Source organism: Mus caroli, unplaced genomic scaffold (assembly GCF_978045245.1).
Source record: "Mus caroli unplaced genomic scaffold, Mus_caroli_1 scaffold_7, whole genome shotgun sequence".
Taxonomy (NCBI): domain Eukaryota; kingdom Metazoa; phylum Chordata; class Mammalia; order Rodentia; family Muridae; genus Mus; species Mus caroli.
Genome location: NW_028227262.1, coordinates 21,102,501 through 21,118,876, shown reverse-complemented (window position 1 = coordinate 21,118,876; position 16,376 = coordinate 21,102,501). Strand labels below are relative to the sequence as shown.

The window sequence follows — 16,376 nt, the reverse complement described above, 5'->3', positions numbered from 1 at the left end:
ATCTGGTCTCACCCTACTAACTTCAGACTTCCCTCTAAGCCCAGAAGGCTGCCTCCCCTTGCCTCCACAGGGCTAAACCCCACAAGTCTGCCAGGCTCGGACCATGTGTCCCTACCCCAAGCCACCCCTGTTCCCCAGTGGCTTTACTCACACTTCGGGCTTCCCGGCTGTCCTACCACCAGCCTTTGGCACAGCAGTTCTCAGCATTGCTAACGCTGTGGCCCATTAACACCCCTCCTCATGTCGTGGTGACCCCAACCATAAGGTTAGTTTGTTGCTACTTCATAACCATATTTTGCTACTGTTATGAATTGTAATATAAATATTTGATATGCAGGATATTTGATATGTATCCCCTGTGAAAGTGTCATTCGACCCCCCAAAGGATCTCAACTCATGGACACTGGTCACAAACTGCAGCTCTGGTAGCTTTGCTCTCCCTTCCAAAAATGATTTCTAGAGATCCAGATACAAAGGGCCATCATGATGTGAAAATGAGCAAGACGATCCTGACTAAAAAAACAGAAACTACCGAGCCTCCTGGAAGCTGGAGCAAGCAAGGCGTCACATGGGTTGTGCAGTAATACATGCAGTGATGAGGACCTCCTATGTGTGCGGGGCAGCTTGTGGCAACTTAGACAAGACTCAGGCCATCCACACCCTGCTGCCTCACAAAGAATGAAGGGAACAGGGGTTCTGAGTCTGGGGATCTGTGGAGGAGGGGCAGCTTTACCTAACAGACTGAGAGGCACCAGCTTTTTCAGATGGGCCACACCGCCTTCCAGACCAATTAGTTAAAGATGGGTGGGGTTCTCCTAACTGAAGTATAAGCTCTGGGAGATCAGGGCAGCACACTGAAGCCTCATGTCCCCTCCAGTCCCCAGGCTTTGCTGTGCTACAGCACCCATCAGGACTCACTGTTCCATCACTGAGCACACACTAGGACTCCAGAGGGTCAACTGAGGCATGTTGAAGGGCCCCAGGGCAGGACTGTAAGAGAGCAGATCTCTGGGATGAACAGGGCCCGTCAGCCCAGTGCTACGTGCACTCAGAGGTAAATCGCTGCAGCTGGCATCTGTTGCTTGGCTGGCCAGCTGCCCTCACCCGTTTCTTGGTGTTCATACCATCAATCTCCGTTGGAGAACCCAGCATCATCCCATTGTGGAAGGTCTCGTCCAACCAAGGCACTCTGCTCAAGTGCCAGGGCTGAGCACTCAGCTGTACTCCTGACAATGAAACACAAAGCAACAGGAACACACCCATCCAGTGCCAGGGGTCGGCCCATCAGTACTCTGATACTCAGGTATCCAAGGCCGCTGTGGTCCAGCCCACCATGGTCTATGGCTCAGCTCTCCTTCCGGGCCTGTGAACTGCTGCACCCTTTCACACACTGAGGAAGGTGCCTAGAGAGGAGAATGAGGTGCTGATCCCCAAAAATGAAGATGCTGGGCCAGGAAAACCAAATGCCCTGCACTGCACCCTGGATGCGGAACAGCACCGCTGAGACTTGTTCTTAGCGGAGGTCAATACAGGGGTGTTTTCCTGAGGAGGGTGCATGCTGCTTCAGTCTGAGAGCTTTTGCTCATCTAGATCCACCGATAGAAGCAGATGCTTGGAAAATGGCAGTTTATGACACACACACACACACACACACACACATTCAGGGAATAAACTGCAAGAAGCATGTAACTTAGAAAGAGAGATTTACATGTACGCGTAGATGCATACATAGATTGTGACAGTGTCGACTGTTTTATACCCAAGCAAATATATAACACATATGCATGGGCTCACATACATAGACCAGGCTTCCAGCTGAATTTGTCTCCCCCCCAAAATTCATGGATTGAAATCTTAACCCCAATGTGACCATGTAAGAAGGGAGGGTGACTAGCCCGTGAGGGTGGAGCCCTCAGGAATGGGATTAACTGACCTTATTTTAAAAAGCTCCCATCACCACAGAGACTAGGATAAAAAAAACCCAGCAGCCTGAAATCTGGGTGTGAGCTCCCAGAACCCTACTATGCTGGCCCCTGCCTTTAGACTGTTTGTGGCTTTGTACTTGATGATACAGAGCTCAAGGAAGATGAGCGGTAGGCCCAGCCAGGATCACTTAAGTACAGGCCACATGGAGACTGGGTGAGTACAAGGAGCCAAGCTAGCATATGATCAAGCAGACCTGGGGGAGAGGTGTCTTTGTTGCCCCTCACATACAGTCTGAGAGTTTGACCCAGAGAGATACAGAATTCAGCCCTCAGCCTGGCCTCCTGTCTATGTAAAGGCAAGTCTAATCTTACTTCCCCTTTTGAAAGTCTCTCATAACCAGCTCTTAACTCCATGGACCCGGCCACTGTAGTTAACTCTGATTCTCCACAGACACAGACACTGGGGCAGAGGACAGCAAGCAGGCTCTCCATGTCCTTAGCAATCACCAGCAGTGAGAGGCTCAGAGCCTGCACCAAAGGCCCCAAAGCCAGACTTCAAGGCAAGAGAGTCAGTCCAGCAGCCTGCCCAGCAGAGTCCATTGCTCTGGAAATAAAGTAGTGGAGGTGGTAGTACTTTCTAGAAGCCGAAGGGAATGCTGTATGTGGCTGGATAGAACATGTAGGCAAATCTCTAGAGGATGAAACCCAAAAGGGGTATCTGTGGGGATCCTGTTATCTAAAGGGTTATTCCAGTTTGAAGCCAGAGGCGTCCTACCCTCAGGAGGAATCTCTCCTCTAATGAGTCTGAATAGCTACTTAAAGGTGTGACCCCTAGCAGACCATGTCCCTTGCCTAACACTACACAAAAGCCCACTGTCCAGCTATGAACCAGCATGCATGCACTGGACACATGCTATGAGTGAGCAAGATGAAGCTGTAAGACAAACCTGAGCTCTTGAAAAGGCAAGTAGGTAGATGTTAACAGAGGGGCGGGGGTAAGAGGCAAAAACACAAAAGCAAAAACTGAACGGCTCTGATAGTCAATCCCGCTGCAATGAGGTACCTGTAGTGACGTGCATTCGTGACTATTCTCATGAAAAAGCACAAAGTGTCCCGTGAAGCTTATACCGCATACAACGGACCACCAAAAAAGCCCCCAAAGACCACATGTGGGTATTTTCTGTCCCACTTCCTGGAGCTGCGGCTGGGAGGAGGCGAGAGCAAACTGTCGACTGAACCATACCATGTGTGCAAACTGCCCGTCACTACAGGACTACCCAGTGCAGCACAGACCCAAGAAAAGCACAACTGGAAGCTGACTGGGGAGGGAGCTGCATCAGGATGACTTCCCGGACAAAGGCAAAGAAAGGACGTGGGCTTTAAGGTTTAACTGACTGAGTTCATAGCCCATCTCTACCACTACTTAACCTAGTGACCCAGGCAAAATACTCCCTCCTCACACCTCCATCTCCTCAGAGGCAAAATGAGACATCCCTGGGTATTCCCATCAGTGCTGCAGCAGATAAGGCGGCCAGGGAATGCCCCACCTGATACCCAATCAGGTACTGGTATCACCGCTCCCCATCACCACACCGTGCCAGGGGGTAGCTGTGGGTCCTGACTTCCAAATGTACTCCGCACAGGTAGAGTAGACAAACCCAGAGGTGGAGGCAGAGTGGAGAAAAGTTCAGAAGTCTTTGCTTAACAAATGGTGGGTAAGACCTTCAAATATCACAAAACAACCCCTGACATTAAAGATGATTTAGCGGGTAAAGGGATATGAACTATTCATGGATTGAAAGACTTGGATACAATTTACATAATTTACATTCGCAAATAAACACAGAGATGAAATCCTCCTGAGTTGATAAACACACTCAATTAAAGACCAGCTAATTAAAATGCCAATAGTGTGGGAAAGGGTACTGACTGATTTCAGGTAAAAACCACTTAAACTGATTCCAGCATCTATGCAGAAGAACAAGGGGCCAAGAAGGGCTAAACTCTCTTGAAAAACAAGAAGTCTGCCTTGCCATGGAGACTTAGAGAGTTGTGGTGCCCAGGCACATATGAAAACCTAGGTGGCATCCTGTATCTATGGAAGGAAGATACCTAATCAATGAAGCTAGAATACACAGGAGGAAAAAGATCAGAGCTCTGTCCTGTGTCAAACATGAATAATAATTCCAGATGTGTTCAGAACTCAAACACATGAATAAAAACTTTGAGGAATATAAAGGCTTCTCCTCACTTACGTCAACAGCTCCTGAGTGCCCATGTTAGAGCAGGCATTGAACAATTACTACGATGTAAGGGCACCATGAAAGAACAGAAAAAGTCCAAACAAAAGAAACCAGCAAAGTTGTGTTTTGGTTTAGAGTCCACAAAGAAAAGAAAAACGAACAAAACTTGAAACTGGAAGCTATAAACAATGTTGGTGGTGCATTCAACTGCCACAAACTAGGACACAAAACCAGAAACTAAAAAATAACAACAACCAAAAAAACCCCCCAAACAAGCCCAAATCAATAGAAAAGTAGACCTGACACAGAAGAATGGCTAATTAACACGTGAAAAAGATGTTTGTGTATTGGTACCCCAGATGCTAGGTAAGGCCACTGCAGCACAGCATCTCATGCCTGCCCCTTACCATTTGAGAGCCACTGGGAATGCCAACAGATGCACCTGCCCTGGAAACACCTCTCCTTCTCCTGCAGTGCCATAAGGACACAGCGGCCAGCAGGGCAGAAAGGCCAGGTATCTATCTGCAAGGGTACTTCTCCAAGAGAAGTGTATGGAAATGCCTAACGCTGAATCGCCTTCACAGTGGTCTGGGGTGGCCACTCCAGAGAAACTCCTACAGGAGACGTATGCAGGACCGTTCACAAAAGAGGAGAGACCACACTGAAGTAGCCATGCTAGGGACTGAGCAAAAAGGTAAGAGGCAACACTCACAGACACGGATGGATCAAACACATGCTGGATTTTATTTATTTATTTATTTATTTATTTATTTATTTATTTATTTATTTATGTGGTGCTAAAGATTAAACCCAAGGTCTTCTGCATGCTAAACAAATACTCTATCACTGATGGGGAACTGTTGAAAACACGGAGTCTGAACAATTCTCTCTACTCCATTGAAAGTTTAAAGGAATCGGGGATGGCTCAGTGCAGAAAACGCTTGCTGCAGACACACGAGGTCCTAAGTTCAGAGGCTGAAAGCCCGTGTAAAAAGCCAGATGTTCTGGCTCACCCCCATGACTGCAGAGATAGGGTTGCAGAGACAGACAGATCCCAGGGGCTCCCTGTGCCACCTGTCCGACCGGAACAGTATACTTTTGGTTGAGTTTGGTAAGACCCTGTCTCAAAAATAAATTGGTGTAAAAGAGGAAGGCACTTGAACGCCATCTCTGGCCTCCACACTCAAGAATAAGTCAGTCAGTCTCTCTCTCTGTCTCTCTGTCTCTGTCTCTGTCTCTATCTCTGTCTCTCTGTCTCTGTCTCTGTCTCTGTCTCTGTCTCTATCTCTGTCTCTCTGTCTCTCTGTTTCTGTCTCTCTCTCTCTGTCTCTCTGTCTCTGTCTCTCTGTCTCTGTCTCTCTGTCTCTGTCTCTCTGTCTCTGTCTCTCTGTCTCTGTCTCTCTGTCTCTGTCTCTCTCTCTCTGTCTCTCTCTCTCTGTCTCTCTCTCTCTGTCTCTCTCTCTCTGTCTCTGTCTCTCTGTCTCTGTCTCTGTCTCTGTCTCTGTCTCTCTCTCTCTGTCTCTCTGTCTCTCTGTCTCTCTGTCTCTCTGTCTCTCTGTCTCTCTGTCTCTCTCTCTCTCTGTCTCTCTCTCTCTCTCTCTCTCTCTCTCTCTCAATAGAGACTATCTCCGTAGGTAATGGAAGCACAGCTAGAACCTGTCTGTATGGGACGCTGCCTAGTCAACCTGAATACATTCTTGCAAGGATTCCCTATAGCAGATGCAAAGTCCCTGAAAACTGAAACCCTGCCTCCCTTCTCCTGGGACAAACAGCCATTCCCTCAAGCCACCAAAACAGCGCCCCCTGCAGGGCCCTGATGCAGAAAATTTCCAGTGGTAGAGAGCGAGCCTGAAGCAGAAACACTGCACATTGTGTACTCAGGGCCACTCCAGCTCTCCTGACAGCCTTCAAAGCCAGCTGAAGGGAAAGCAGACCCCCAGAAGCAGGATTCTGGGTCTCCTCTGAAGTCTAGAGCTCTCCAGACAAAGAGCAGGGCCTAGAAGGCAGATCTCAACCTGGTATCCTTGCCCAGCTGCAACGCTCACCCAGAGTCTGAGTCGAGTCGGCATGCCATTTTTAATGTTCCTGCCAAGAGTGCCCCCCACCGAGCCCCCACCACTTCTGCAGGCAGATTAGCTTTCAAATGTGAGCAGGGACAAAGCTGGCTCAGAAGACTTAACTCTGCCCGATGGGTTTAGCCTAGCTTCAAAGCTTCCTCACTGGAACCAAAGGAGCAGGCACATCTCAGTGGGGGAGGGGAGGACCAGCTGGGGGAGGGGAGGACCAGCTGGGGGAGGGGAGGACCAGCTGGGGGAGGGGAGGACCAGCTCAGGGAGGGAAAAAAAACGGAGCATGGCTCCGAAGCCAGATTACTCATCGCCACGACAGCTTGCAGCCAAGTGACACAGCAAGACCTGTCATGGTGGCCACCATCAGAAAAAAGAAGAAACTCAGTGAAGAGTCTGTCACCGTCTTCTCCCTTGCCTGGATCCTAGTCTCACCTGGTCACCTAGCTCCCTCAAAATCTCAAGGCAACTTGCTTTGTTATCTCTGTAGCTGGTCTCTACTAAGCAGTACTTGGTGGAGTTAAGTATCTCCGTCGAGTGCCTTCTATCTTCCTATGCGTGTCTGACTCCATGGAACTCAGAGCAGCTCAACAGGATGGTTTCCAACAAGTGCTCAATAAATGTGTGCCACGCTCCTAGGCCACAGGGCATCTATTTGTCCTTTCAATAGAAGAAAACAGAGACTCCACATGTTTTGCTGATTGTATTTTACAAACTAAGGAGAAAGGAGGGAAGCCTGGAGCTCTTTGTAAATTCTTTTTCTTTCTGATAGGAGGAACGTTTCAGAGAATAGGAATTAAGAGTGAGGGGGCAGGGAGAGGAAAGGCCAAGGCAAGCCAGGATGCTGGGTCCAGACCTGTAGCTGCCCATCCTAATGTGCTGGGGAGGCAGGCAGACCCCACCTACACAGTTCCCACCCTTGGCAGCCCTGGGTTCAAGTGCTGCACATAGGACAGGACAGATGACCTCTTGATTCCAAGACTTCCTGGCCTAAGAAAACTGATCTGCCTTAGCCTTACCAACTGGAGGCTCCTGTGCATGGATCGGGCATTCAGCAAATAGTTGTGGAGTGAGTGAATGGACCCAACTGGGACCCAATACCCTACTAAGCCATAGAAAGCCTGCTGCCAAGTTCAGCCAAGGGCAGCCAAGCCCAGGAGGTAAGAGCAGCCAGGGTGTTACTCGGAGGTAGAGGCCGGCTGGTGTTTGCTGTGTTTGCTGTGTTTGCTGGGGCCAGGCCTGGCTGGGCTGGGTAGAACTGGGGGTTCCAGAGCTCTTACTATTTCAACTGGGGATTTTTCTATCTCTCCCCTCCTCCTCCTCCTCGGGCCTTCCTGATTGACAGCAATTGCTGGCTCTCACATGATTTAAAAATAGATATTAAGACCAGGAAGTTTAATTTTTAATGCTTTGGAAATGAACACAGGGCTGGCATTCCTTCACAGCCAGGTTCCAAGGGTCTCTCAGTGTATCTGCCAGGCGCTTCATCAGCAAGATGACCTCAGCAGCCAGACCTGACCCCACCCCATATCCAAAGATCTGCTTGTAAGCAGACTCCTAGGGAACCATCCCTCACTCCCAGCACTATGGGAAATCCCTAACTGTCTCCCCCTGTGCTGCCTGCTGCGCCTGCATCTCCTGCATGGAGAGATGAGCTGAGGCCAAGGCCCAACCTGACTGCTTTCTAGAATCCCTCAAGCCAAAAGGTACTCCACAGATTCGCTATAGCACTATAGGTTTCCTTAATTCACCCTACACAGACCTTAGTCTAGAGCCCACAAAGGCACTTATGGTGTGGCCATGCTGATATGGACCGTGTGTGGCTAAGGTAGTGGAGAGGCCTGCCCTGGCCACCTATGCCCAAAGACAGAAAACAAGAGGAGCCTGACGTTCAGGAAGATTAACCAGAAAACGCCCCCTGGCACTCAACCTGTGGTAGCTCTATGTCTTCCTTTCCCTTGCTCTAGCAGACACACTCAACACTGTCTCCTCTGCTACTAATTGGCCTTTTTAAAAAGGAGCAATCCACAAGGAATAGGCTTCCAAGGGAGCCAGGGTATCCCTGCTCTGCCAGCCATGACTTAAAGTGATAGGACAGCTCTGCTGGCAAGCAAGAGAAACGATGTATCCAGAGTGGCAGTTAGGGTACCCGTCTGCCCCAGCCCCCTCCATCTCAGACAGAACTGGATTCAACTGGATTCACATTGGGAGGAACTGGGCTGAGATCAGGATTTGCTGGCCAGAGAAAAAGCCGTGTGGCTCCGGCACAAAGAGATGCCTCTTGTAGCCCCACCCCCACCCTCACCCCCACAACCACCATCCCCTTCCCCTTAGCAAAAACACTCCAGGATATTCACTTAATCTCTGCTTGGAATATTCTTCCAGGCACTCCTGATAGGATCCAGAGATACATGGGCTGAAAATTGTGTAGACTACAGGCCTCCTATTCCTGACCATTAAGAAGCCAGAATTCTCTGTGGCCCTGAGAATCAGGGTCGGGTGGAAGGGACTGTGAAACGAGGATGGCCAAAGATCCCGCTTCATTCTCTCCATCTATGTCAGGCCCCAAGAAAAGCTGCCCTCCTGGGTGCCCCCAGCTCCCCTGGTGCACTGGGCTGCCTACCAGGCTAGAACTGTCTGACTGAAGCCAGCATGCCAGGAACAGACCTGGACCCCCACCAGCAGGCAGGCACCCAGCAGCCCTAGAGGCACCTGCCCCTTTCTTCGTAAGAGGGAGGAGCAGGAACAGCCCAGCTCCACTCAGTCCTGCCCAGAGTGATGTCACCAGACCCTCACCAATGCCACTGCACTCAAACTTCCCCCCAGTGGTGAAGCAGGCAGCCAAGGGGGCTGCAGCGTGAGCCCACCAGAACCACACTGAACCAGGACTCCCCCAGAAGCTCCATCATATAGGAGGTGTGGTACTGTGTCTGGGAGATGACCAGCAGGCTCTGGATCCTGACTAGAGTCAAGTTCAACTCCAGGCCTCAGAAAAAGCCTCTCTGGACCACGACAGTAAAATGTGATGGCTACATGCCCTAACTCCTGATCTCAGTGGGCTGAGTTCGACCCCTCCGTCCCTCCACTGTCTTCATTTCCTCCTGTGCTCCCCACTCACTGTGCAACAGAGCATCAGAGTCCTCCCAGGAAGTCCTCCTAGGAACCTTGCACATCCTCCCTACCACACTGTCTCCTCTCCTTCAGCACTTTCACCTGCTCCACCCTACATCAAGCTGAGAAGCACCTGCCTGGAGAAGGTCCTCACCTGAGTCCAGCATGAGGACTCACCATCCCCACATCCCTCCAATTCCCAGAGAGCACTGGCAAGTACATGGGGAACCATTCCTCTTCTGCTAGATTCCCCATCCTTCCTAAGATCCGCCCCTGACTTCTGCATCTCATGTGGTAGTGGCATTTAAGAAATGTGTCTTTGAAACTCAACTTGCCCTAGTTTGTGATTTGTCATCAGAATTCTGAAAATACTAAGTAATTAGGGTGTCGGGTAGTGGGATAGTGCATCTCTCTTCTCTTCCAGGGGAGTTCTAATTAGGAGCAGGTAGTAAGATCTCTAACTTCTAACCTCACACTGGAAAGGGCAGGTGCGTCAACAAAGTGCTGCCATGTTTGTAGTAAAGATAAAATCACTCCTCACACCAGGGCTTGAGGTGCTGGAAGGGCCCTCATTATCAGCAGCTTTGCTATCTAACTTCTCTTCCCCATGATGTGGGACCTGGGGATCCTGACCAAGCAACACCACACTGTGATTCACTCCATTTGGTTGATTATAAACATATTACAGGTCCCCTGCCCCAAACCAAGCTAGAATCATTCAGAAAGCACCACAAGCAGTTATACCAACTTCGGCCAGCAGGCGGCGAGATGAGAGTGGCCAGGAGCCCAGGCTGCTGGCTGGGTGAGAGTCACTGGTCAAAAGGCTCTAAATATCTACGTCCACAGAGTCTTCATATAATTAATATGTGTGCAGTGGGGCAAACCAAAAAGGTAGAATGAAACTATGAAAAAGGAAAGAGAAGGTTGGAGCAGACAGCAAACATGACAGCACTGGTGTAGACTGAGACACCAGGGAAACGCACAAAAGTACTTGGCAGATAGAGATCCTGGCAAAGGAATGGAGAGAGCATAAGGCACTGGCCACAAGACGGTGACAGAGTAATTCTTAACATTCCAATGGTTCTCGTCACCAGAGAATCAGAGTCTCTGACCCAGCGTTCCTACAACTCCAACCACGTGACAGGTAACCCTAATCATCACAGCGCCCCTCCCCCTCCCCACCCCCACTATCCCATCCTGGAGTATGGAAACACCCACTTCATCTCAGACCCGTCTCAGAGGGGAAGAAACCATGCACTCAGGTGCCTCCTTGACCCCCAGGCTATCACAGAGCTAAGGCAGTAAGGACCGTGAAGACCATCCATCCTAACAGCCTGGATGGAGAAGCAGCCCCAATCTTAAGGGGCGCATGAGTCACTCAAGGTCACACAAAACTCTAACAAAGAACAGAAGGCAGAGGGGACTCACACTTCTTCCTTCCAAGCCTAGAGCTTCCTTCCCCTTCTCCAGAAAAGTGGCCCCCTCCACATATACCCCCCCTCCAAAGTTTTTCTTAAAAGTGGATCACTCCACAGGAGATGCACACTACTGCCATGCAGCCTCGCTGAGATGTCTTTCTCCTGCCCCCAGGCTCCTCCTGGACCATGCTTGGCAGCTGACGGCCTCCAGCCAGTGGCAGGACGGAGCCTGGGGATGAGCCAAACATCTGTACTGAGTAGTCTGAGCTCTGGTGAAGAAAGACGGAGGCAGTTAGTAGTGAGGACGAAAGAAGCAGAGATGAATTAAGTTTTCATCCAGTTTGTGTAACTCGTAAGGACTTGTGCACACAGTCACCAGTGTCACACATGAGACAGATGATATTCCCAAGCCAGCCCATCCATTGACACTTTCTCTAGAAAAATCATCTCCCTTTGTCCTTTTTTCTCATCCTGGAGGCTCCTGGAGCCTGGGAAAGAGTGGCCTGGCCAAGTGCTGGCTGCCCAGTCCACAGCAATCCCTCAAAAGCAGCAGCCTGTCCCTCATCCTGTATGGCTGCTTCCTCCTCTTCCTGGGAGCCACCTAAATGAGCAGGGGACTGTGACCTCCACACCCCCACCCCACTCCCACGATGCTACAGACTGGCCTCCTGCCTTCAGGAGCAATAGAAGAAACTCAGAAACCATCCCCACAGTCCCTCGCCAACCCAGGGGCACAGCTGTGCCGTCTGACCCACACCCATTGATGCAGGTTCCCTGGTGCAGGTACTTCAGTGTGCCTTTTCTTGGGAGAAGGAAGCAGTGGCAAACTTTCCAGCTTCCTGGGAGCAGAACATGTCTCTCCTGGAAGACTGACAAGTTGAAGCCTCCATTCAGCCATGGATAAGAGAGAAAAGGGAACAGAAAGATGCAGGGAGTGGGAGGGTGCCTGCAATTTTTAAAAGCACTTACCTTTGGGCAGATAAGGTAGAGCGAGGAAGATGTAGAAGATATTCCTAGGGTGGAAAGCAAGGAGAAGGAGCAACGGAAGACTCAACAGTAAGGACTTACCCAGAATATCAAATTGAAGAGGAACATCGTGTACTTCAAGCAGCAGAGACAGCCCCTGGCCATGTTGCACTTCTTAAATTCTAGGAGGAACACAAAGGACAGGTCCAGGTAAAACACCACGTACTTGCTGCCTTTGGGCGCATTGTACTTGTCAGTCTTAATGCCGGCCTCCGTGCGGCTCTGACCCCGCGAACCCGCGGTGCCGTAGAAGGCGCCAGCCGTGAAGCCGCGGCCGAACGGGCGGCCAGAGGTGGACGGCTTGGCAAAGTCCGAGTCCTTGCTGTCCAAAGATGGACTCCGGTGGATCGAAGAATCCTCGCTACTCGACTTCTCCATGCTCGCCTCGTTCCCGGGGGGCACGAGGGGCGGGGGGCATTGCTCCCAGAGTGGGACGGAGGGGGCAGCCCGGTCGGGCACGGGTTCTGAGCAAGCTGGCTGTTGGAGCTTTGCACGCCCCCTCTCTGCACCTGAGAGCAATAGCGGAGCAACCAACTGCCGGGGGTTCACCGCCTCTGGGACGGCGCCCCGCTCCCAGCCTTAGCCCGCTGGCCCGGGAGGGCTCTGCGGCACTGCTATAAGCACGCTTGGGGAGCCGGCTCGACTGCGTAACTAGGCTTCTTTAGGGAGGCTGCAATTTGACTGCTCTTTCCCCGGGCGGCTGCACCACCGACCGGACGCTGCACTCGAGGCGAAAGGGCGCTGGGATCCAAGCTCCGCAGGCACGCCTCTTCCAACCCGGATCCCCACCACTTTGCGGGCGCTCGGCCTCCCTTGCTCCGCGACTTTGCGGAGCCGCTGCCGGCCCTGGACTGGCCGGGTGCGCCGCGGGCAGAGAGCCTCGGATCCGCTGCAGCTGCAACCGCTGGGCTTGCCCTGAGAAATTCCAGCCCCTTCTCTCGACTCTGAAATCGCCTAGAGCCCCTTCCCCGGGCTCTGGGCCCCGCCCCCTGCTTTGCATCCGACCAATGGGCTCAAGGTCTGCCTGGCTCCGGTAGGGGAGCTACCCCCCTCCCCAATGACACAATATCTTTAATAGGATTAGCGGTCTGCTTGTGTGCCTAAACTAGTGTGCCCAGAGCCCTTCTAAATGTCAAGGGCTCAGCAGCTAGAAATGAACTAACACCTCCATGGGAAATCACTGGTCTCTTGCCCCAGAAAGGGCCGCGACTAGAGGAGGGGTTGAACTGGAGACACCAAGAACCCAAGGAAGCCAGAGGATAGGTCTGGGGAGAAAGGCTGGAAGGGAAAGAAACGGCGGCCACTACTAGGCTGGCCTCCGCCCCCTAGGAACGTCGGGCCTGTCTAGCCTGGGGCACATGGTCCCAAGCAGTACCTTTACACACACACACACACACACACACACACACACACACACACACACACACACACCACGCTTTTGCACACGTGAGAATGGCTACTGCGCACCGGTAGAGGGACCGCAGCAGAGACGCAAGGTGTAGGAAAGCGCCCTCAGGCCTCCGCGGGGCGCGCCGCCCTCCCTGCCCCCTCCACGCGCACACGCACGCGCGGCTCCGAGAGACTCCTGCAGCTGCGCAAGCCCCGGCCTCCGCGTTCCCGAGTGGGACGGCGGGCTGCAAGGGGCTGGCGGCTCAAGTGGGGCACTGCTTTTTGCCAGCAGAAGAGCAAGGTAGCAATGCTTTTTTGGTCACACCCGGGTCCTCTCGGAGCCGAGGTCAGAGAAAAGAGAGGAGGTATGTGCCAGCCAGAGGAACATCCAAAAACAGCCCTTGATCCTCTTGTGAAGCGCTGCAATGAAGACAGCCTCCCCTGGGCTTATATGCAGAAGTCTGCATTGCTGACCTGGGGCCACCACGGCTCGCAAATGATAAGAACTAGAAGACTGAGGGGGGTGGGAGTGAGGGGGACAGACACTGAGTCTCTCCTTTGTGCAGTGAATCAGTGTGGGAGCTAAGTTTTACCAGGCTCCTAGCATCTAACAAGGAGCTCAGCCTCTGGAAGGTACTCTGTAGGGACGGCTAGATGGAGTCTACCCTGCAACCCCCAACTCTCTATCCTGAGCCCCAAGGGGGAGCCCTTGAGGAAACACCGGAGTACTACTGACTGCCCTTTGGGCATCACAAAATCTAGTTAGGACAGGAAGTTACTGGAGGCACAGATAGACTCAGATGGCTGTGGCTGTGCCGAGGGGGGCAGTGATTCCAACTAGGGGGAATTCACCTTCACTTGCCCCACCACCACCCTAGAGGTGATAACTCTTGAGATCTGTTTTGACTCTTCTGGGTCCCTTCTGAACTCAGAAGCAAAGCTCTGTGTGAACAACCACCACTGGGTCTCTCCTTTGGGGACCAATGGTCCTGAGATACTGTCTGAAAAAAAAAAATAACAAAGACAAAAGAAAAAAGAGCAAATGTCTAGCTGGCTCCCGTGGGAAAGCTGAGCTCTTTGACCAGGACATCTAACACCTCCTGTCCTCTTCAGCCTCACCTGCCTGCTCCACTTCTGTCTTAGAGCATTACTTCTGGTGGAGGCACCCACCAGCTGCTCTCCCCTGGCTGGCCACCATTCCTCCTGTCAGTGTGGAGTTCAGGAATACCCAGGTGTCTTATGTGTGGAGTGAACCAACAGGGGTGAGACCAGTCAGAGCAGGAAGGCTCTGAACACAAGATGGTACCGTTATATCTCGGAGGGAATGACATGTCCGCAAGGGTCCCATGCTAGCCCCTGCCTGATTAGTCTTTTCCCATCTCTTCTCCCTAGCTCACGCCTGCACCAGTCACACCAGTCTCCCCTGGTCCCTGGTCTGCCCCATCATTGTGTCTGATTAGAAATGAATGTGTACCTCCAGGGCTTGGGACCAGAAAGTCAGGTGATAACAGGCAGGCAAGAGAAGAAGGCTGCCCAGTGTCACGGCCCTGCTTCCCCTAGTCACCCTTGTCAAAGCTACAGTGAAGTCTCACTGTGACACTTGGCTGAGTCACAATCAGACTAATAAGAGAAAATGCAGTTCATCAGCCTTACATCCACCAGGTTGAACCTACCACATAGGTGTGGTGACCGTTCTGTTTTAGGGAAAAGGAAACGGTAGGTTTGGGTGTGCTTTCCAAGCCCATGTGTCCTCCTCTCTTGGATCTTAAACACTTGATGCCCTTGGCAGTCTTCCAGTCTAACAGAAAAAGTACGAGAGGGAGTCTGAGATGGCATGGGGTTGGGGGTGTGGGGTTATTAGGTAAAAGCATACTGAATTAGGGGAAAAGGGAGAAAGATGGCTGGGGTGGTGCTCTTGCCAGGACAGGTAATCAGCCAGGTCCTGAGGGCTGTAATAAAGAATGGAGAGAGGGGAGGTACAACAGAATGTAGGAGGAAGAGAGGTACTGTACCCTGTCTTAGGACAAAAGCAGTTGGAGCCATATCGCACCCCTCCCCTTGAGGAAACCATTCTAGTAACAGGACAACATGGGCAGGTTCCTGGGCATCCATAACAGGATGAATGGGACAACCCAGAGGTCCCAGGAGCCCAACAGCTAGCTTGCTAGCTCTGGACACCAGCCTTCTATCCTGGCTCCACTTGTACCCTGGGAAGTCCAACAGAGTGATGCAGAGCCTACATAGCAGGCTGAGTGGGGAGAGCTGCCCTGTGGCCCTGCCTTGGACCAGGACTTTTTGAAGTGGGTAGCGGAAGAAGGACTTGATTGTGGCCCCCCCGCTCAGGAAGCAGTTGAGGGAGCAGGCCTGGGTGAGAACAGGAGCCACTTTGCAAGCTACTCTGTGTAGCATGTGAAAGTTGGAGCTATACTCTGCAACGTCCGAGGAACCAGGCCTGTGGTCACCGTGGGGCCTAGGAAGCTGCCCACATCTGGCAACGGGGGGGGGGGGGGGTACAGAGAGACAGTGAAAGGCTAGCACTGGCTGCTGTAGTTCCTTAGATCTGGGATTCCAGTCGCTACTCTCCCAGTCCCTCTCAATCCTCCCTATCAGGTCCAGAGGAGCCTGAAGGCACTGGCTGCTGCTGAGAGGCTGAGGGGCTCTCTGCATGCAGACAATGCAGACCAGCTTTCCCCCTCCCAACACCCCAGGATATTTTTTTAAGCAAAAAAAAAAAAAAAGGAAAAAAGAAAAGAAAAAAGAGAGCAAGTGCAGAACCCTCAAAGAAGAGCAAGAAAAGTAAATGTGAGAAACCGAGAAGCCGGCATTCCAGATCTGACTGGCAGCCAGGAGACAAGGACGTCCCGGGAAATGCCAAGCGCTCTGTGCCTCTACAGAACTTCCCAGGCACCAGGAGGGGCAGGGCTCAGTCTCCCGCGATTTCCTCACCAGGTGTATACCTCTGGCTCAAGCTGGCCACTCCTGTATGTGATGGTGTGTGGCAGCATCTCACAGCCCTAAGCTGAGCCACGACACCAGACTTGAGGGGGGCCAAAGGTGCTGCTTGCAGCGACCAGGGATAAGCAGGCTGGAGGACCCTGTAGAAGGCAGGTTCACACCCCAGGCTCTAAACTACAAATTTGGCATCTTTGGCTGTAGGAGTGACTGCCAAGCAAACTCCTTAGGAGAGAGTGAGTGGTG

At 51.9% G+C, this 16,376-nt stretch overlaps 1 protein-coding gene across 6 annotated transcripts in view; it reads right to left on the bottom strand.

Annotated features, from left to right (window-relative positions):
• Tspan9 (tetraspanin 9) overlaps positions 1 to 16,376 on the bottom strand; it is a 182,779-nt gene that overhangs the window by 61,469 nt on the left and 104,934 nt on the right. For 5 of the 6 annotated variants that reach the window (XM_021165588.3, XM_085839867.1, XM_085839866.1 and 2 more), the window contains one exon: positions 11,832 to 11,911. In XM_021165588.3, coding sequence (XP_021021247.1) covers positions 11,832 to 11,894 — 63 coding nt within the window. In that variant the 5' untranslated portion in view covers positions 11,895 to 11,911. Of the gene's footprint in view, positions 1 to 11,831; positions 12,730 to 16,376 lie in introns of those variants that run through there. The other variant, XM_021165586.3, reaches the window with a different exon arrangement.